This window comes from Mesoplodon mirus (assembly GCF_964341445.2).
Source record: "Mesoplodon mirus genome assembly, chromosome: 12".
Taxonomy (NCBI): domain Eukaryota; kingdom Metazoa; phylum Chordata; class Mammalia; order Artiodactyla; family Ziphiidae; genus Mesoplodon; species Mesoplodon mirus.
The window spans coordinates 21,959,589-21,982,739 of NC_138988.1; the positions used below are offsets into that span (position 1 = coordinate 21,959,589).

At 39.4% G+C, this 23,151-nt stretch overlaps 1 protein-coding gene across 1 annotated transcript in view; it reads right to left on the minus strand.

The window, feature by feature from the left end:
• Positions 1–23,151, minus strand: part of TAFA1 (TAFA chemokine like family member 1) — a 497,464-nt gene that overhangs the window by 89,492 nt on the left and 384,821 nt on the right. Inside the window, exon 4 of the mRNA XM_082638970.1 lies at positions 13,556–13,696. Coding sequence (XP_082495096.1) covers positions 13,556–13,696 — 141 coding nt within the window. The remainder of the gene's footprint in view (positions 1–13,555; positions 13,697–23,151) is intronic.

Genomic DNA, 23,151 nt, shown 5'->3' on the forward strand with positions numbered 1-23,151 from the left:
TGAGCATTGACTTAAATATCAGAATTGACCTGCATCTTTTCTGGCATTTCTTGGGTGTATTCTCTCTATTGCTTAGAAATATAAGTCTAAGTACAATGAACAGCAGTTATAGTAGAAGAAATATCTTTAATTCCTTTGCTAGGTACTGATAAACTCTAAGAAAATCTAATCATGTCATTTACTGGCACAACATCCTTTAGTGCCAGACTCCATTACTCTTGGACAGAGTTCCAATGCCTCAACGTGGTTACCAGGGTGCTGCATGAGCTCACCCTAAGGACTGCTCTGGTCTCACCTCTTCCAGACCTATCCCATGCTCTTCTCTCCCCAGGCACACTGAATGTCTTTCAGTTCCTTGGCTTCATCAAGCCCCTTGTTGACTCCAGACTTTTACGTATACTGTTCCTTCTGCCTTGAACATTTTACTGTATCATCTTACCTGGATACCTAGGTCTCAGTTTGGATGTTAATTCTGCTGGGAAGCCATCCAGAGCCCTCCCCTACCATGGGTTAACACCCTCACCCCTGCTCTCAGATCATCCTGGGCTAATCCTCGTCACACAGTTTTGAAATCATCCATTTCCTGTCATCTCCCCTAGATCTCATAATCATTTAAGCAAGGACCATGTCCTATTGGTCACTCTGTCTCTGATGCTCAGCATCAAAAAGGATGAGCCAGTGTTTGTGGAATGAATTTTCTGATATGGGCATTTTCCTGGGCCATTTTCTTTATCATTTTTGGTTTACACATGAGGTAGTATTAGACATTGTTCTTTTGAATTAGATATAGATCCTACAAGATGACATCCTCAAAAATGACAGGCTTTAGACAAATGGTATTAACTCAGAAAGACATACCAAAATTCTGTCTGTCAGTCAGCATCAGAATAATTGAGTATATTGAGTAATTCCACCTTTGATCAAAAGTTCTATATGAATTATCTCATTTAATATTCCCATAGACTCTTTGACATCACATTCTTTTCACTTCCTTTTTACAGATGAGGAAACTACAGTTCCAGGGGAATAACATGCTGAAGGACATGTGACTAATTAGTGGCAAAACCAGGTTTGAAATCCAGGTCTGTTTGTGCTCCAAGGTACAGTGATTCCACATTGCCTTAGAAATGTCCATTTGTCTATTGGGAACGAATCCCATCTTAACATCTTACATGGATGCTTCTAACAGACTTACTAGATTGAACCCTGTCTCTCCAATTTGGTAGCTGTGTGACCTTCAGCAAGCCTCTTCTCATTTTGAGCCTCAATTTCCCTAACAGTAAAATGGGGATAATCATCACAGTACCCACCTCATGCACTGTCGTAAAGCTTAGATGTAAAAAAGCTGGTAACGTTCTCAGAGGGGTACCTGACACATAGCGCTCCACAACTTTCAGTTCCTGTAGCCATTATTATCCTTTTTCTGTAAGCGCTCTTAGTATAGTAGAGAATTTTTATAGTGTGCTTGTGGCTTTATTATATTGCTTCTCAACCTCATGTGCTTGAGGATTTTGAAGGGAGCAGGACATGGTAACGTGAGCAACAACCATTTTTCCATTAGCTCCTTCTTTACAAAGTAGGCTCAAATAATGCTCGCATACTGATTTGAATTTTACACACTACCCTAGACTTCAGGAATGGCTGGTCAGGCATCCTGGGGTATATGTGTTATGGGAGTTTTTTTCTTTTCTTTTCTTTTCTTTTTTTTTTGCTACATAGACCATGACATTGTCAATTCATAAGGAAATGAACTAGAGTCAAAGAACATACAGATTAATCAGGAAGAAAATAAACTGATGTGAGCCTGTAGTTCTCCACCATGTTTAAATATATCTCAAATTATAAGCCCTTTACCCTTTAGCCCTTTATTAGGGCATAATGAACCTAGTAGTTAAAATATTTTCTAAAGTCAGACAGTAGAATTGAGAAGCAGTGACTTAAAATTTCTACCAGAAAGTTTTGCTTGTTTGATTTGGGGGTGGTCATGAGCCTTCTTTGCAGCAGTGTGAGTGGCCGAGTGTAGAGAGATTGTGAGACATTCAGATGACAGCAACGAGGTGGATAACAGCATGTGTGGAAGGAGATGATATCAAAAAGGCAATGTGATTTGCTTTGCATGGGCATTGTCTGCAGTGTCAGTATACAGGTTTTGAAATCTGTTGTCAGGCACTGCATAGGGAGATTTCTGTTTAAGTAGAGGGTTCTCAAGGCTGGCTCCTCATTCACCAAATTCCAGGTTGACTTACCCTCCAACTTCCCCCAGCAGATTCCTGCACTACTGCCTTCTTGAAGTATTTGATTAGCACATCTCAGTTTCAAGAACTATACTAGGAACTGGAGATATACAGCTCAATTACAATACTATTGTTTGGCCCCTGCCTGTATTTTCAGACTCTTCTGGCACATGATCTCATTGTTCTTTGAGAAAACCACAGTGGTTTTCTCAAGTTCTTGATCAAAACCCAAGGCTTTTGCCCATGCTGTTCTCTGCCTGGAAGGCTCTTCACCCAAGTAGCTTAAGTCACACCTCACATCTCAGACCTCTTGTCACTTCTTCCCAGAAGTTTCAGCTTCCCAGACTGCTTTAGATTCTTTATTATCACATCCTCTCTGAGAACTGAATTCCTTTGCTTCAGAACATGTAGTTTCTACTTGAACAAACTGACGTATGATTAGAGTAAGGTCTGTCTCCCCTGCTGAACTGGAGTTTCCGTGAGAGCAAGGGATTAACTGTTCATCGTTACGTGACCAAGTGTTTCGCATATTTCCTGGCACCTAGTCAATGCTCTGAAAAGAACTGCTGAATGAATATGTGAGTCTTTCTAGTAGAGAAGATCACAAGTCAACAGAAGATTATAATACATTATGGTAAATTATGGTAAATATTATATGGGATATGCCAGGGATGCAGAGGAAGGCATCTATTAGTTTTGGGTGCAGTGGTTTAAGGGAAGACCTCTGGAGTTGGTGATATAACTTGGTTAATGAAGTTGGAGTCAGATGGGGTAGGGAAGGAGTTCTGAGGGCACATTTTAATCAGAGGGATTAATTAGGGTCAAGAGAAGAGTCTACACTGTGGCATTATTAAAATTAGGAAATGGTAACAAAATGATGGATTTGAAATATATGGGATGTGAATGATGATGGTGTGTATGTTGGAAAGGACACTTAAGTAAGAGTCTAGCATGCCTGCATAATGGTATCATTCTCCAAGGAAGGGAATACAAGAAATGGGAGGTACTCTGAACTTTTTCTCTCTGTGTTTTTGATGCTATTTCCTATCCATCATTTCTAGCAGTTCTTCATTGGGGGTTTCAGATCTCCTGCTACCATGTCTTGGAAGAAATGATTTAACTTCTCTAAGGTACTAGGTTCTTCCTCTATAAAATGGGGATAATAACAGTACCTGTATTATAAGGCTGCTGTTGTGAGAATTACATAAAGTAATACATGTAATACACAGGGTCTGGCACATAGTAAAGACTCAATAATTATAAACTAGTACAATTATCAGTTTTAAACTAGTACTATAACTACTGTCCCATATAGTTGACAAGACCATTGACAGCTGACATGGACGGACTTAGCCTCTCTAATTTGCAGATTAAAGAGAATGAAAATGATATCCAGAAAGAGCCCAAGATGAAAGGTGAACATCATCCGCAAACGCTATGATGAACACATACAGCCTGGCTCAGTTAGCTGCCCTGAGGACTCTTACTGTGTACTCTCTGCTCTTGGATATGGTGACCCCAGTATATTATCATGATAACTTCCCTTTTCACTTGAGCCACTATTGAGAGGGTTGATGAGAACAGGTACCCAGCATAAAGCAATATTAGTGTGTAGGCACCAAAGGAGATCATGAATGATCATTTCTGAGTTGCCACTAGCATGCCATTCTAAATCTGAAGAAATGTGATCTTCCTTTGAATGAGTGTCTGTTTAACCACCCAATCATACCAGCCTAAGTAATATTAGCTGACATTGAATTTGAATCCATTAAGTTTTACCATTAAGTCTTTTAAATGAAGCAATGATGAAAATACCAAATAGTATCAGGGATTATAAATAAAATAGATGCACTGGGGAAGGTGAGAATTTTCTACCAATGTCCTAGCTCAGCTGGTGATCTTGACTCCATCTGGTCTTGTGTAGTTGGTGTCCGAAATTTCCTTTTTATATCCACCCCGCCAATTAAGGACCCTAGGTTCCTTTTATCACTTCCTGGGGTTCACCTATGCAGGGTGGAAGGCTAAGGAGGCCTTAGGACACTGGTGGTTATGACTCCTGTTGGACTATCAGCGTGCAACATGCTAGCTGCTATTCGTGGATCGTCTCCACTGGAAGGCAACCAAAAGTATATGAAGACTGTGTTGAGCTATTGTGTAAAGTGCTTTCTCGGCTGGCAGCTGGAGAGATGGGTCCATAGGTGGTAACATATCTCTCTGGCAGTAGTGACAGATAGCCTTTGCTCCAGTGGACCACATTTTTCCTACTCATGTGGTCCTTCTTTTCTCCCTCCCTGGGCTCATGGCATCCATATTAGTTTGGGGGCAAAAAAAAATCCTAATCCTTCAATTTTCTACCTGAGTTTCTGAATGACTTTTGAACTTAAACACTAAGTATTATTTGGGCCTCTATTCTCTGGTCAGTGGGTAATTTATGTCTTGTTGTTTGGGCTGGGAGTAGGCCCTCAAAAATTCAAGGAACTTGAGAGGATGGAAGAACACATTATTAATTTTTCAAAATAGTACTCATCTGCATAAATTTCTACATGAGCCTCAGAAGGGGACATAAGTTTTACCACTTCCTTAGGTGAAGTTATCAGAATCTTCCACATAGAAATGGACCAATACCCTCAGCAGCTTCCAGTGCTATTGCAGAAGAACAGGGCTATAGATTTTCCTAGAAGTGTGAAATGACTCACGAGGCTTGCTCGTTATTCATATGGACAGCACATTAGTGACACAGGACCCTGAAATCGCCTTATCTAGGCTGGAGCCCAGCTAGAGGGATGAGGAGCTGACTCAGATTTAGAACATTTTTTCCCCTTTTAGAAAATAAACAAGAATTGATCAAAGGTGCTCTCATACCAGACAAGAACAGGTCTTTGAAAACACCTGAGCTCTTTGTAGATAAATGAAAATCAATGACTTTGTAGCTGTGTTAGGGAAATTTTCTTGTTGATGAATGTGGAATTCTGTGTAACCAACTACATTCCACTAGATAACTGACAAAGATTTGGGATGTGCTACGTGATAATTACAACACACACAACATACACACCATGACAAGTGTTTGTGCAGAGAGTTTTGTATTTCTCAAGTGGCTACAAAGATGGGCTTTACAACGGGACTTACTATATTTAGGTCCAAGTATTTGCACTAAATATACTTTCATATTAGGTTTTCCCCCTGCAAAGGACATCAAAATCCTTAGAAGATTTCTTAGATGATGTCTAGATTCATGACCCAATCCTGTTGAGGAAATCCTGTTGTGAATTATATGTCTAAGAACTATAGCTAAATAAAATCACTGTAAGTTGTAATGCATGCGATTTGTATTATGCTCCCCAAACATCCAGTCTCATTACAAAATTTCCTATTTATCTTCTTCCCTTTTGCTGAATGAAATAAAGAAAAGTGGCTAACTAATTGAGTTTGTACGCCATTTATCACTGAGTATGATATATATGTAATTTTCCTCTCCTCCCTCCTTAATACTGGGTATTACTAAACTTTTCATCTCTGCGTATATTTGACTGATGAAACATTACATTTCAGGGTTTAATTTACATGTCTTCACTTGAGTGATGCTGAGCACTTTTTCCATGTTTACCAGCCATTCTTTTACTGAAAGAGTGAAGTATTCAAGATACTTTCTTATGCTAAAAAATATAGGTTAAGACCTTTTTCTTATATTGTGACACCATTTGATTTACTGAGTTTTATATGTTGTGTATCCATAGGCCTGCATGTGCATAGATATTATCTGTAAGGATGCACAGAAGCCTGGTAACGACAGTTCCCTCTGGCGATTAAGATGCAAGAGGATTAGTAGGAAAGGGGAGGAGAGGGAGGATTACTCTTATTTTGATCCTTTCTTTGCTGTTTTTGGATACATGTATTTGCATTTACATGAGGTTATTACTTTTATATCAAAGAGCAAATTTTTTCCAACAAATTAATTGGCTTATTAACTTGAGAAGAGTAGGAAAATGACTCTGTGAGCCAGAAACCATACATTCCACTGTCTTCAGGGATCAAGTAATTGACATCAATGTGCCAGAGCCAGGTGTGTAATAGGGAGTGGTGAGGCCTGTGGGAAACTGGAGTGTCCCATCAAAGAGAAAGCAAAGTCAATTTTTCCATGACTCTGCTAACCTAAGGAATAGGTCTGATGGTAGTTTCTGCCAGTGGGCTGTCAGTTGGAACTTACTGCCTTAAACTGAAAAAAAAAAGGGACACCCACTCCTAGAGGTATGGGAATATCTGAAGACTGAATTCCCACTCTCTTTATCCTGACAAGGAACAAACAGAGAGACAGCCCTTTTATTAGACAGTCTAAAAAGCTTTGTCAGTTCTTATACACCCTTCTTCTCATTCCACTTACTAATGTACACTTGGATCCCTTACGTACCTGGGCAGGAAGAGGTGTCAAGTAGGGGAGCAAAAGAAAATTTACATAAAATTCAGAAATTGTGCCTGAAAATATCACAATTTTACTAATGATGTTATAAAAGGCCTTCCTGTAACAAGAACAGTAAAATCTCCTTTCAGCAATGCCTCATGATGAAGCCAGTTGAGCTCAGCCTCTGTCTATTAAACAAGCCAGAGTCTGCCTTGAAAGAACAAGGCAAGTTTTAAACGGAGACGGTAATGAAGGAACCATACATAGACAGCTACTGTGGCGTGTGGCCCTAATCCACTACAGCAATTCGTTATTTTGCTCTTTTATTACGTGTGGACGACAAGTAACAAATGGCAGAACCAAAATAGGTCATCTTCCCTGTCCCCTAAAATGTTAATATGTGTGAATAAAAATAAGGGCTTAAACTTTTCCATACTATATTTCTCTGGAAGGTCTCTAGATGATTTCTGAACTGCAGTTGAGCCTGACGTGTCCCTGAAATATTATAAATCTCATAACTACCAGGACCTGTTGTGCAGTGTTTGGTCAGCCAGTCTTAGGAAAAACACTGAGCTATGGGCAAAGGAATTATCAGTTGGTCTTGGAAGACCTAAAAAGCTTTCCTGGAAACAAAAACAAAAACAGTCCATATAGTCTAATACCAGCATGGCCTGAAGTCCATTTCATGGAACATTGGGTCTGCAGGCTATGAATAAGTGTTACATAGGAGAAGCCTCTGTGATCAAAAATGTTTGGGAAATACTGAACTAAAGTTCTGTAAGTTTCTTGTCTGCAGAACTTCTCAGAGCATTTAATATGCTATACTATTTTAGAAGGCTAAGAAGGGGCTATTATATGCAGTATTTCTCATACATACTTCATGCTATTCTACAGAAAACTGTTGCTGAATTTTGAATTTCCTTCACTTCTCAGACCTTTTTCTCTATCATGACTGTCTCTAGGGAATACAATGGTATGTGGTCAAGAAAATTTTATTATGTATTTTCCAAAGGAGCAATCTTCAGAAGCAATTTTTGTAAAGACTCTGGTACTGGAATCTCAAATAATGCAACTTGAAAAAAAAGTCTCAATCTATGAAATACACTTTATTTTGTTAAAATTAGTTATATGCTGTGAGACTGAATACAAACAAGTTGTTTGGAAAAATGAATGAAGTCATTTTATGGGTAGGTGTTTTAATATTCCTTCTAAGCGTCCACTGTCTTCTCTCTCTCTTTTAACCCTTTCCCTCTGGTTTCTCTTTCCCATGCTCCTTTTTTACATCCCTCTATCTCACTGACTGTGGGTCTCCTTCCCTGTTATTCTGTTTGTTTTCCTGGGTCTGAGTTTTGTGTATCTTTCCTTTTGTCTCTTTTGCTCTTGTCTTGGAAACTAAATCATGATAAGTCAGGAACAAAATATCCTGATATATTGTGGGGGGGTTTTCTTCACGGAAATAGCCAGGAGTATGATGCCTTTTTCATTATATTAACTGTACACTGATGGTTAAAAACAAAATAATCTTGGATTTCCATATCTATCAAACTTAGAAAGTTTTGTGATGTGAGCTGGTCTCTTCCTGCTGCTCTCTGGCTGGTAATCCAGCCTAAGTAGACAAGAAAACCAGGTAAAATTTGCAAGCAATCAGTCACAGAAATAGTCACAAGTTACACTGAATGAGAAGAGAAGGCCTATCAACTTATCATGGAGATTTTTCTTAATTAGATTGGTGCTAAAAATCCACAGTGAATTAAGACCTCCTACTAAGCAGTAGTTGTAGTGATTTTTTTTCACATATTTGTCTAAGTTGGATATACACATAAAGTACATGAGAATAAAATCCTACATAGAGAAAAATGCATGAAAATTTCCCCATCAAACAGTCATTTTATCCCCCCATCAAACAGTCATTTTATCCCCCCATGTCTTAAACAATGACACTTCAATCTTTCTCCAAAACTGAAACCATTATTTACAAAAATGTTTCTAATTGCTCAATGACAATGACCTTAGGAAGGGAAATCAAGCAACCCTCTCTAAGACACAGAAAGGGAAGGGGCAGGTATTGCCCAAAGTACTGAATGCTTCTGCAAGTATCCACATGGCCACACTTTCTTTCTCTTCTCACCCAGATATTTTGGCATCTGGCAAGAAAGCCTTTAGAATATAACTTGTGTTTATGTTAGATCCTTGTTTGCCTATGTTTGAGAAATGGGCGCCTTGGAGTCAGACAGCCCAGGCGGATCTTTTGGCTCTGCCACTACTGGCTATCAGATTTCGAGCAATCTTACAGCCAATCTCTGTGTCTCAGTTTCCTGGCGAGTAAAATGGAAATAATAGAAGGCTACACCTTATGAGGTTGGGGTTAGAATTAAATGAATATACAAACTTGAAGGACTTGGAAAAGTGGTACATGGTAAGCCTTCAAGAAAATGTTAGCCATTATTTTTATTATTGTTACCATTATTATTACTGTTTATATTCAATTATTTTTAAAGCTTTGAGATTGATACTCTTTTTATGCCACTATAGATCAATTAGAATAATAAAATATAATTTCACAAGCCCCCTAGAAATTCATTTTCATTTGTCTTACATCATCTGCTTGGAAAAATTCTTCCCTTAAATAAATAATTATGTTTGAGTCATCGTCTTCTTGTGTATGAGTATTTTATTTTAAATTTAGTCCCTGGAAAGTAATTGGAGATTACGAAAAGACTGTACATTATATTTTTAGTTGGTCTCAACCAAAGATATTGAGTAAGGTGTCTCCCATCTATTTTGGGTTATAGAAATTAACAAAACACAACATCATGTGAATTCTAGTGTAACAACCTATATTCCCTCAGAGTAGTGCTACGCGCACATCCAACAGTATAATGCTTTCTAAATTATTTGCAAATGACTATGCCAATATTTAAGTTGCTGGGTATGTTTTCTTGGTATTTTCAGTTATTAGGCGACAGAGTATCACTTTTAAACTAGAAGTCCACTCTTTAAAAACCTTTCCAAATATCATGTATCATACTTTTGAATAAGTTGCTAAGGTGATACTGCAAAATTTATGTTCCATTTAAAACAACCTGGCCTCAGATTGTGAATCTTAAAACAATCCAATATAAGCTTTTTAAAAAATCAAGCTGTGCCTCTGTTTTTGGAAACACTATAAAAAGGCAACTGACCTGCCATTTCAGAGAAAAGCAAATAACAGCAACTAGAACACTTACCATGGGAAATGCACTATGTAGAACAGAATATGTTTAGGACAAACGTGATATATGGATTGTCAACTGCTGTCACAGATAGAAACTGGTTTCTATCCATTCTTAAAACGAGAAAGGGAAATGCATGACGTCTCATAAATGTGCCAAAGTGGAGGCAATAGTTCGATAAATGGTTGTGTATCCACCCCCTGAAATCCTATGTAGTTATTAACAATAATGTTCTTTAAGAGTATGTATTAAGCTGGAAAATGTTCATATTAAAGGGAACAAGTTGTTGATCAGATAGCACTATAACACTTTAGTTCAATAAAATACGTACTTTGTGAGTTTTTCTTTAATGATGGGTTAAACATCAAAGAACATATACTTATTTTCTTACAAAGTGACGATAATCTCTGAGCAGTAATATTATGGGTGACTTTAATGTATGAATGTACTTCTGTATTCTTCAAAATTCCTATAATGAACATACATTCCTGAAGAAGACTTACCATCATTAATGATATCCAGGGTAAATAGTTTGAAGCAGTTCCCACAAAAGATAGTGGCTAAAATGCCACTGTATTGAATTCGTATGAAACAAAACTTCATAAAACAATGTCTGTTTCTAAGCATTATCCACAATTATTAGTAAGATAGGAATTGATACCATCATTTAGTGAGCACTTGAGGAGAACCAGACATTACGCAAAGCACATTATACACATGATTTCCTTAGGTCTCAGTACAACTCCATGAAGCAGAAGCAATTATCATTCCCATTTTACAGATGAGGAAACAGGTTAGGAAGCAAATGTGACTTGCCCAAGGTCATTCTATTAGTAACTGGTACAGCTGGGATTCCACTCATGTCTGCCTAATTTCACAGTTCGTGGTCTTAATAACTACACTGGAATTGTTCATTTATATACCCACTTCATATTTAATTTGCATGTAGAGATCTAGGTCATAAAAAGAGTTTTGATCCAAGTAACACATAGACTTTTCCCACATGTGCCAACTGATTCCAAGATTCTGGAGGAGTAGAATGCTACGGAAATTATAAACAATCAGCATAAGACTATAGAATACTCTATACTTCATTGACTTTTGCTCACAAGACAGACACTAATAGCCTCAACCTACCACACCAAAGGGCTCAGAGTTTCCAAAGTCAAACAAACTTGTTCTGAGACACAAAATGTAAGCACTAGGTGGCTTAACCTCTCACAGAAACTTACAGCCAAATACCATTTTCCCCTCTGCCGGCACAGACAATGCATTGCCTTTGTGTCTTCCACCCAAATCCTGAAGGCAATTCTATTTCTAGATCATAAGTGATAGAAATGAACTGGAAACAAAATGGAGATTTATAGTTAACAGGCTCAATGCTTTCTTTGGCAGAGACTAGGAGAAATCATCATGGTTTTATAATGTTTATTGGCTTCTAGGGCCAAGAGTTGCTTCCTGTAAGAGGATGCAATGGCTTTCCTAGACTAGCTGCCTGCCTTCCCTGCAGCGGAGGTGCCTTACTGTGCTGACTGTGATCTAGAATAAGTAAATTATCATGGTGCAAGTTTCTCAACCTCAGCTCCACTGACACTGGGGGTGGGGTAATACTCTGCTGTGGGAGATGTCCTGTGCATTGCAGGACGGTTAGCAGCTTCCCTGGCTTCTACACATCTGACACCAGGAGCGCCCCTCTAGTTGCAGACACTAATGTCTACACCAAATGGCCCCTGAGAATTGGCCTGATTGAGAACCACTGATCACAGTGTATTCTTAAACCTGGATTTTTCACATCATTTTAAAAACAGCTTGACCTTCCCATGGTACAGAGTGCCCTATGTGCTTGTCCCTCTGGGTGTGGCTGATTGGGCAAAGATCGACAGATGACCCAAGCTGGGTCAATCACATTCAGTCTTTTTGGGGAAGGCATTTAAGACACAGGAAGTGAGTCAAGTATACTTGGGCTATACCATGATGCTGAGTGAGATCAGAGTTGGGACCACAGAAATAAAAGCTTCACACAAATCCCTAAGTTGTGGGAGAGCAAAAGTTAAAATCCTTGAAGAGGGAACCCGTCTACAGAGAGGAGAATGGGGGAAAGAAAGAACAAAAACAAAGAAAACAAGAATGGCAGCTGCCTAAATAGTTTATGAATCCTATGAAGTTTGGCTGAATTGCCTGTAACTGGGTTTCCCAGGATTCCTCTATTTTCTTAAAAAAAAAATAATTTCTCCTTTCTTGGTCTAGCTTGTGTGTGTTTCCTTTCTAACCACCTCATAATTCATAATGAAAATACATAACATGAGTCAATCTAGAAGGTGTCCTTACCCCTCTGTATCTAGAGGTAGGATCATGGACCCTAAGTCAAGAGATTTAGGTTCTAATTCCTGCTTTGTGACCTGAACAAGTGAGTCACTTCTCTGAGCCCTGATTTTCTTATGAAGAATTTGAAGATCAGCTCACATCTGGCTCTAAAATTATGAAAGATAAAGATGGGGAAAGATATCTGTGATACCTTTGAACTTTGGACTCTCTGTTTGACAGGCATATAAAATTGTTTAAAGATGGTGGTGAAGACTTGGTATTAGAGTCAGTTACTTTTGGCTCAAGAATTAGTACAGCTACAGCTTATCAATCATGGGACCAATGGAATAGTGATAAACCCTTCTAAGCCTCAGTTTCCTTCATGTTTAAAATGGGAGGGAAAGTGTATCTGCCCCAGGGGTCCCCGTCTCCAGGTTTTCAAGCCCTTTTCATCCACTCCCATGCTGAACAGATAGGGTTGACTTATATAACCAATATAATACTGTGAAAACAATGAAGGATAACTTCTGAGCCTCTATCATAAAAGAAAAGGTCACTGTGGCTTCTACATTATTCTCTTGGGACACTCACTCTGGAGGAAGCTGCTGCCATGTTGTGAGGACACCCAGCCCCTTTAGAGAGGTCCATGTGGCAGGAAACAGAGGCCAGCTGCCAACAGTTCTGTGAATGGGCTATCTTAAAACCACCCTCCAGCAACAGTCAAGCCTTCAGATCTTGACAGCAACCACGGAAGGGACCCTAAGCCAGAACCATCCAGCTAAGCTAAATTCCTGATCCATGGAAACAGTGAGATAATGTTTGCCGTTTAAAGCTGCTAACTTTGGGGGGGAGGGCATAAATTGTTACATAGTAATAGATAACAAAGATGGGGGTGTTGGGATGAGTAAATAAAATAACGCACGAGAAATGTTTAGGACAGGGTTTGGTACATGGTGAACTCTCAGGGCACTTCTATCTGTTCATGAATGTATGTGAACCCCTAGAGCAGTGCCTGGCATATAGTAAATGCTCATTAAATATGTGTTGAATGAATGTTAGGTATTATTTTTTTCCTACCATTATCATCATTGTCATAATCATACATAACCTCGATCCAAAATCAATTCCCAGATGAGTTGGACCCTCAAAATTATAGACTTGAAAAGATTCCTTTACCTTATCTTCTCTACACAATGGTCAACCAACAGCTATTTGAAAATGCCAAAGCCAGAGAAACAAGAATTCAAACTCTATGCAGAGGGCTGGCATTTTTCTAACTTTGCAGCACTTTGGATGCACCTTCTTCATTATCCTGAACCATATTTAGATGAAAGAAAACATATATATTATGTACAGTAACGACGCAGATGAACTCCTAAGAGAGAGGGGTAAAGCCAGGTACTTACCATCGACACAGGAAGGTCGGTTTCTTGTCGTTCCAGCCACTTTCCCAGGTAGACAGGAACACTTGACTGTTTGTGATCGCTCCTCAATGCGGTTCTTATTACAACATCTGTGTGCAGCGATCACTTCACATGTCCCTCCTTCTGGCAAGAGAGAAAGAATTAGGACACTGATTAGAAATAATTCAGTGGGCATTCAGGCATGTGAGGGTATGTGCGAAGGGGTTGGGGAAAGTGAGAGAAATAAAAGGAAGAGTTTCTATGAGGTACAGTTACTGTGGGAGTCTCTCCCATAACATGTATATATACATGCATACAAGATTATGTACAAGGGATGTCTCATCTTGGAGAAGACAAGCATCACAGCAGTACTCTTTAAATGCAACAAAGAGCACCAATGAAGAGCCCTCAAGAGGCAACACTTCCTGGCTGTATATACGGAGAGGCAGTGGAGTAGTGAATGCCTGGAGCTAACACAAAATAAAGATGCTACCAGATTTGAATGCATTATATTTGGGGAGCTCACCCCTGTGTTATCTTTGCATTTAGAATTCTCTGTACTCCTACTAATGATAAGCGACAGACACTACAGGGATACAGGACCTGCAGTGGCAAGAAAACTGCCCAGAAATGAGCTCTCCTTCCCAGCACCTGCTCCTCTCAAGCGGGATGAATAGAAAATCTAGTTGTGCAGTCATTTCCCCAGTCCAGATCTCACCCAAAAGTGATAGAAAGAATCTCTGGAGAACATCATCATGTGCTTTAGATGGAATCTCAAATTACAGACCAAGGCATATGGCTTCACTTAATCGTTACAGGTCAGCCATGCATTCGTCAGAATGTAGTGGCAACTTAGGGTATGCCACTGTCTGCTAGGTTCTTAACAGGTGCTCTACTGGGTGTGTCAAATGTCACTGAGATTCAGTTGGATCTTTCCAGCCTGCAGGACACCAGCTAAGCCAGTTCTCCAGGGACACAAAAGATCCTCCAAGTTATCAGAAACCAGGAATTAACTTTCCTAACATCAAGTTTGGCATTCAGGAAGGATGTTTTTCATTTGACAAGAATGGACCCATAACATTTAGGATCCTTGGCATTTAGGATTCAGTTGGCAGTAATTCCTCAAGCACTTATGAAGCAACCACTGTCTACAAATTACTATAAGGGATGTGTATCCAGCCTGTACATGGTGAGCACTTAGGAAACATTGTAAAAAAGGAGCAGAGGGCTTCCCTGGTGGTGCAGTGGTTGAGAGTCCGCCTGCCGATGCAGGAGACATGGGTTCGTGCCCCCGTCTAGGAAGATCCCACATGCCGCAGAGCGGCTGGGCCCGTGAGCCATGGCCGCTGAGCCTGCGCGTCCGGAGCCTGTGCTCCGCAACGGGAGAGGCCACAACAGGGAGAGGCCCACGTACCGCAAAAAAAAAAAAAAAAAAAAAAAGGAGCAGAGGGAGGGAAGACAGGAGGGAGGGAAGAATTTAAACACAACACCATCCTATCTTGGGGCACTGGTCTCCTTGCAGGCTATTGTCTGGACATGGCAGGCGTGATCCCTTTTGAGGGTTGCTCTGAAGAACAGTCTCCACCGAACTAGGTACCACCTAGGACAGTCTTCTAGTGGATCTCTGGCTCATTCTCACATCTTCCATATCTTTTCCCAAATGTTATTTTATTGGAGGCACATTTGACCACCTTATTGAAGTCATAATTCCCTTAGCCAGTGTGCATGATCTCACTGCACCATCCCCCGTCCCACACCCCACCACCAGGGTACCTGTAACTTTCAAATACAGCATATAATTTATTTATTTATTGTACTTATTGTGTGTTCCTCACTGGAATGTAATTTCCTCAAGGACAGGTATTTGTATTGTCTTCCATTAAACATCATATCATTATTAGAATTTCAAAAGTACTTTTAGTACATATTTCATTTAAATTGCAAAATTGTTCAAAGATAGAAACAGGACGATTGTTATCTGTATTTTTTAGTGAGGATGCAGACTTAAAGCAGCCTAACGACCTAGCCATAAAACTAATGGTGATAATAATAGTATTATAGGAGCTAACCAGTTATTGACTCTTTACTATGTAACTGACATCATGGTAGATACTGTATAAACATTCAATTTACTATATGCTCTCGAAAGCCCAACGAGCTTATGATTACCTTTTACAGAGGAGGCAACTGAGATCGAGAGCAGCTTAAACACTTGCTCACCTTTTACTTAGCAAGTACCTGGCAGCATCCGGACCAGAATTCAGATCCTCTGACCCCAGATATATGTTCTTTCCCCAGTCCCACCCTGGCACCCATACTGCCATTTCTCTGAAAAGGGACTAGGAATTGACAAGTGCTCCATTTTCATTAAAACCTTGTAAATAAAGTCAGTGACCCCAGACCACCTCCTCCTCAGGCTCACGGATGATGGATTTGCACACTGGAAGCCAGAGGTGTTGCTCTAAATAACAAGCTCATCTGGTCTTGACAAGTTGAACTATGGCTCCAATTACACCTGCTGCTCAGGTACACCAATGCGGAGCCCAGAACCAGGTCTCAGAGGACCACAGGACCTTGCCATTTAGAAAGTCTGAATGGCCCTGTCATACCCAAATCTCCTGATTCCCAAGGTTTACACTTGTGACTGACCAACCCCTAGTCAATCAGAGAAATTTAACCTTTCCATCTATTCTAACTACGAAAGCCTAGTCCACTGACTTGTAATGACAAAAAGAAAATTAGATCTTTGATAGGAAAAGGCTCACATCTGCAGTCCTTTGATCAGAAGGCTTCAAGTTATGCCTAGTGGGGCTTCATAGATTATCTGAGGGGGCTCAGTTATATCACTGGAGGAAAGGAGAAAGCAACTCTAGATACTTTATTTTTAATATTCAGTACAGTACTTCAATGTTTTATTTAAATGTTTATTTTAACATTCAGTATAATCCTTCAAAGGAGTTCCTCTGCTAAGGAAAAAGTGAAAACAACTGTACTTTGCTGATGATCAGCTCTAAAGCTAATATCAAATGACACGTATTTATTGGATAGATGGATGACTGAACCAGATGAAAAATGAATTACAAATCTGTCATGGATTATTGCACGATCATTTAACATGGAACTTACAGTTTTTTGAGAAGCTTAGATGTCTTTGCTACGGTAGTGTATAGCAAGCTGGTAAGATATACTCCCCCTCTCCAATTTCTATGTGTTTTTTTAATTTCTTGGCTATATCAGAAGCCCACATTTACTTTGGTCCACCCAGGACATAGTGAGAGGCTGATCAAATTCCGTGAAAAGAAATACAATTCTGGACTTCTATAATAACCACAGGGATAAAACTTTTCAAGACCCTCTGGAAATGACTATAGTCTTATTTACCTATTGGCCTCATCAGCTGGCTGCTTCAAAAAGGAGACTGGAAATCAAAATTTCCCCAGCTTTGGCCCCCATGAAAGGAAAGAGTTAGGTTTGTCATAACCCTTTCTGGGAACTACAAAATTGTTCTTTTAAATATGTTTTATCTGCATTTTAAGAATTACCCAGTGAACTGTCCTTTCAAAACTAATTGCCGGGCTTCCCTGGTGGCGCAGTGGTTGAGAGTCCGCCTGCCGATGCAGGGAACACAGGTTCGTGCCCTGGTCCGGGGGGATCCCACATGCCGCGGAGCGGCTGGGCCCGTGAGCCATGGCCACTGAGCCCGCGCGTCCGGAGCCTGTGCTGCGCAACAGGGGAGGCCGCAGCAGTGAGAGGTCCGCGTACCACAAAAAAAAAAACAAAAACAAAAACAAAAAAATACTAACTGCCAAGGTTATTGCAGAATCATAATGATATTTGTCATGTAAGTGTCTTTCAGTCTTTGGTGCCAATGCCAGTCCATTCTAAATTTTGTCTCAATCCAAGTCAAAATGATTTCAAGATGATCTATGGCCTCTCAAAGCAAAGTCATTTAAGTGCTCAGAAAATTGAGCTTTCCTTTCTTGCTTATGGATTTCTGGAAACTCGCTTGTTTTCTGGATTTCACTCAGCATCTGTAGATCCAGCAAAGACAGGTGAAGTAACCTACTAGCTAATGGCAGAGAATGTGTCACAAACATAAGCCAGTGTGGAATTTGTCTGTACTATTCAGACTTTCCAGGTTGTTGCTTGTATCACCACTTTGTCTACAGAAAACACACCTAAGGTGAAATATAAGAAACTAGCCTTCTACCCTAAATCTAGCATTGTAAGGGGTCGCATTGTTCTTCCAGATTAGAAGGTAAATACAGTAATTATATGACTAATGCAGGACAATCTGAAAAAGTTACATGTGTTAGATGGACATCAATTTCCCAGTTCTTCCTCCATGCAAATTTTTAAAACAGTGGCATTGCTTCCTGCTCCCCTTGCCCGTGTTCCCCAGGTGGCAATGGGAGAGCTCCCCGCAGGGAAGCTCCCTGGGGCAGCTCTCCACTTCCCCTGTCTGCTCTTTCTTTTGGATTTGTCAGCGCTCTGAGTACATTATCAAAACCGATTTTTAACAGGAAGAGAAAGTTTCTACAAACCCCCCCACCAAAAAAAAAGACAGCATTTCAAGATTATTTCTGGCAGCAGCAACACTCTCTGAGCTGGAAAAGTTAAAAAAAATGCCAAGCCCAATATGCTCCCAGCAATGACCCCTCCTTCCCAATTCAATGCATCACTGTCTTGCCCTGTACAAGTGGGGAAACACAAGAAGATGAACTGCTAAGGATAATATTTCTTTTAAAAAAGAGGTCCCAAAGATGACAATTACATGTCTTGATGGAAAGGGATGATGAGATTAGGAATGACTGGCAGGCAGATGGCTAAGAACTTGAAGGTTGGCATCCTAAAATAGTTTGCCCCCAAAATGGACATCTAATAGAAACGGCTTATACCAACCTACCTGATTGCTCTGACCTATAAACTGGGTCAACCATTTAAAAATGGGCACTTGTGGGAGATTGCTAAGGTCTAATCCTTTTCATCTGCCAGGGAATTTGACATCCAGTAGTATATTTTGGTATTGATGTTTTCATGTCCATGACCAAGCATAGCCAAGCAATTGGAAATTATCACAACACCAAGTTTTCTGGGAAAGAAGATGCTGGGTGAGATTGTAAAGTTGAAATGGAAGAGAATTATCTTTTTGTTTCTTTTTTTTTAACTTAAGCCTAAACTCTGTATTTTGGGGGGAGGTGGGGTCCTTGTATTCATTATTCAACTCTTCTTTAGGTGGTCTCCTTGAATCAGATGGTAAGTTAGATTTCTCTGCTATATGATCCTACAATCTCACATAATTATCCCATAATAATATTCACAATGCATTATATTTTGGCATTTTTAAAGAATATTTCACTTTTCTTATCTGTACAAGAACAGCAAGTTTTCTGTTTCATTACTCTGTTACTGGGCCCATGTCTGGCCTATAGATATTTGTTGAATGAACCTCTTCCCCAAAGACTAGTTTTTGCCCCTGACTGTATGCTCACTTAAGTAAGCCAGACTTTTCTTTTATAGTGCGCCTCCTAATTGGAATGATTGGTTTACTACCTGTCCATCTTGTTGGGCTGGACACTCTTGTGATGGCAGGGACCACGTCTTGTTTTACTTCTTTATCCCTAGCGCCTGGCGTAATAGTTGACATTCACACATTCGCTAAATTACTGAGTCATTAAATGACTGAATGAGGGATAGAAGGAATAAAGGGAAGAAGCAGAGGAGGGAAGAAGGAAGGGAAGGAGTGAGATGGGAGAATGAAAGAGGAAGAAAGGAGAAACTCAGAGAAGAAAAAGAAGAGAAGAAAGACTGATTATAAATTAATCCTCTTTGGGAAACTTTTCCTGAGTATCCATTATGTGATCTTTTCGGAAAATAAACTTGAATGATAAATGTAGCTTTTGCAAGGAAGTGACCTTCTAAAACCCCTTTCAGAAAAATCAACTTGGAACTCTGGTTTGGGGGAGAGCCAAACTGTACAAAGGAAAAGCTTTTCATTCTAAGTGAAATGACTGGAAAATGAAATAGCAATTTAGAGTAACCATAAGGAAACTTCAGTCCTCATTAATAGTTAAGCCAGGATATATCTGCTTATCGTCGAAGCCAACTTTTAGAGGACATGAATAAAATGTGATTAAGGAATGTTAAGATTGACATGATAATACGGATCCTTGCCTTTTCACTTTATTGCAAATGGTTCCTTTCTTTAAAAGCTGTTAAGTGTAAGAAAAAGCACAGGTTTTTTGAGATTCACTTTTGTAGGACTTCTTGATCAAGGCCTTATAAATAGCTCTCTTGGAATCTATTGTAGTGGATGTCAGAAATGCATATTTAGGACTGTGTTAAAAATCCTTTATTGACCCACTGGACTGGAAGGAAACTCCAAGTGTCTTTGTAAATCATTGACAAGAGAGACACTGATGGACCTTTAAGCATGTCTTGGTCAAGGAGGGCAAAATGGCCGCTTGATTTTTTTATGTTTGAGATTAAACAAATTACCATCTCCTCTGTCCTAGGGTTCTGGGGTATATTCAGGATAGACAAATATAGGAAAAAGAAACAACTACTGGGGCAGACAACCATGTTCTAGGCAGTATAGTATAATGAATAAAATAAAATATTGTAGAATCAGGGCCCCAAAGTGCAAGTCCTAAATCAGCTTCCTGTTTTTCTCCATTCTATGTCTCAAGGTTCTCCTCCGTAAAATGTGGATAATAATAGAATTAACTTATTAGGGTTGTTTTGAGGACTAAATGGGTATGAGAAATAAATAAGTACAAACTGATTATAATAATACTTGGCTCAAAGTAGGCACCAAACTATATTCTGCTGTTAGTAATACTATTGGGATTGTTATCTTTGACTAGATCAGAATTACTTGTGGAAACATATTGGACTCTTCGAAATTTTTTCCCTCTTTTGACCAACATGGACCATTCCCCACACCCATCTCCTTACTCTTACCCCAGGCCAGTAGTGGGGGAACAACATTTAGACCTCACCAGTCCCTTGAGATAAGATTGCTAAAGGTACTGTATACTACAGTAAACTCAACAAGCATCCCCTAGATTTCCCCTTTATAGTTTTTAAAGAAGGAAATGGCTCAAACATTGGATATGTTTGAACTCCTACTGTAGAAATCATTTTTAATAACTGCTCTAACAACATGGAAATATATTTTACTCAAAGATATACCAATGAGGTTACAAGAAGAACATTCTTGAATCTTTACTGATCTTTATATACTACAGAACTTTTACTTGTTTCCAGGCAGGATGCCTTGGATGGCATTAGGGAGGGGAACCCAAGTAATGGTTTGGGTATCAGACTGGCACTGTGCTATTCTCAGATCTGGGAGAATTTGTGTTAAAATAAGGCTGAAAATGTAACATCTCCTCCTGTGTATTTTTTGCCCCCAAATTTGTTTGCCTGATCTGGATCTGCTGTCAATCCATTGCAAATTAATGCAATCATTGAAACAGCTTATTGCCCAGTATGGAAAGCCACTGAAAGGCTGGGTGGGACATTCACCCTGGATGTTGATGTAAGTTTCTGGTAACTAAATCACAGTAGCAGTGCCCTTCAGCTTCCCTGGGTTATGATCTCAAATAAATTAATCAAATTCTATTATGGTGATTAGGGAAAGAGTTGGAATAAGGCTTAGAAAGATAGCCGTGTCTACTCTTCCCCTCTGAGGTGCAACATTCTCAATCTAAATCCTGCTAGGATTTCTCCCAACTCTATCCTTACACCGACATCACTCATCCAGCTGGGTGAGAGTTTATCAGGTTTTCCTTTTCTATTGCTAGCCTTCAAGGCTGAGAGCAATATGCAAACAGTTTCTTGAAAAGAAACAGGCAACCCTGTTTTACAGAAGCCACACCTCTATGTATATTAATTTCTTTAAAATTACCTGAAATACTGACATGAAACGTTGATTATATTAATATATAAATGTTATTTGAAATAATCAACATCATTTGAGCTACTAGCTGGGTGACTTGGAGCAAGATGTAACCTCTAAGCCCTGGTCCCTTGTAAGTAAGATGCCAAACTTAAGGAATGTTGTGAGGATTAGAGATTGTGTATCTACAGTAATTAATACACTGGGCAGCACACAGTAGGTCTGCTATAAATAAGAGCTGACATTCTTCTTATTGTTAACCTAAAAAATGAAATCCAGTTTCAAAGACAATACTGGAGACAGTTACATCTGACATGAATTTTGATGGAAGGACAGAATTCTGAAAGGCTGGAAAATGGAGGCATTTACTTTTCAAGCTCCAAGACCCCCTTTCAAATGTCTGAACTGTTTGTGCAAAGATGGGTGGTCGAACGTGCTTTCTCCTTTGCATCCCTGCCTCAGCTACTCTTATGTCTTTATTCATTTTTATTGTTTCTTCCTCATATTTATTTAATGGCATACAAGCAGTAATACGCTCTGAAAAGGAAGCCCAATAATAATTATAAACTTTAAAAAATTCTCTTAAAATGAGATTGTTCTATTATCCTGCATGGGTAAGTGTAATGGATGTTAAAAGGAACATGGGTGGTGATGATACACCATCTCCATTATTGAAACGTGAATGGACATCAGGCAATGTGATGACTCGAAATCCATCACCTCTAAACCATAACTGTTTTATGACATTTTTCCTCCAGCTAAACAAAAACACATGTTATGGAACAACATTCCTGAGTTGGCTTAGAAGCAAAGACAAGAAGATCAAGATACAATTTGAGATAATCTAGGGAGAAATGACTGTGAAATACTATCCCCAGAAAGAAACATTTTCACTTTAGGTTCTGATGATCCCTGGTGGGTCCTCTTGCTGAGTCTTAAAGTGATCTTAAATTCTAAGTCCTTACTTTGGTACCCACAGGAGAACCACATGAAAATCCACAGATATTAGCTTTTACTTCCGTCTATGGTCTAATTACTCTCAAACTCCTAAGTGAGTTATCAAGTGTTATGGAAATCTGTTATACAAACACTAAAATTAGCATTTTGCTTGTGTCTATTGAATTCTATAATTAAGGGTTTTGTAAGGCAGTGGTCTCTATGATATCAATGGCTGGGACTTTTCTAAGTCCTAGAGGATCCATGTGTGGTTAAGAGCATAGCATCTGAGACTGGATTTTGGAGCCATATTTAATTGACTGGATTTAAATGCTGCCTGCACCCTTTGTGAGCTGTATTATCTCAGGAAAAACATTTAAGCTTTCTATTCTTAGCTTCCTCATTTGTAAAGTGGGGAAAATAATACTTTCATGATTAGGTTGCTGTGAGGATCAATGAGTAAACACTTGCAGTGCACTTGGAACAGTGCCTTAAGTGTAAGAACAAGGCAAGTGTTTGCTATCAAGAGTCTTGCTATTATTAATTTTAGCTGTTGTGGCCATTAGGGCTTCTCAATGACTATCTCTGGCTCTCTTCCTCTGGGCTTATGGTAGTTCCTAGTTCTCCTGTGGGAGGTGGGTCCATACGACTATTTCTGTGTTAAAGGAAGTGATGTGTGACTTACATACCAAGCTTTTACTTCCTTATGGAAGATTCTCCAGGGATCTCTTCCTTCTGGTGTGGTAACCAGAAGTATTTT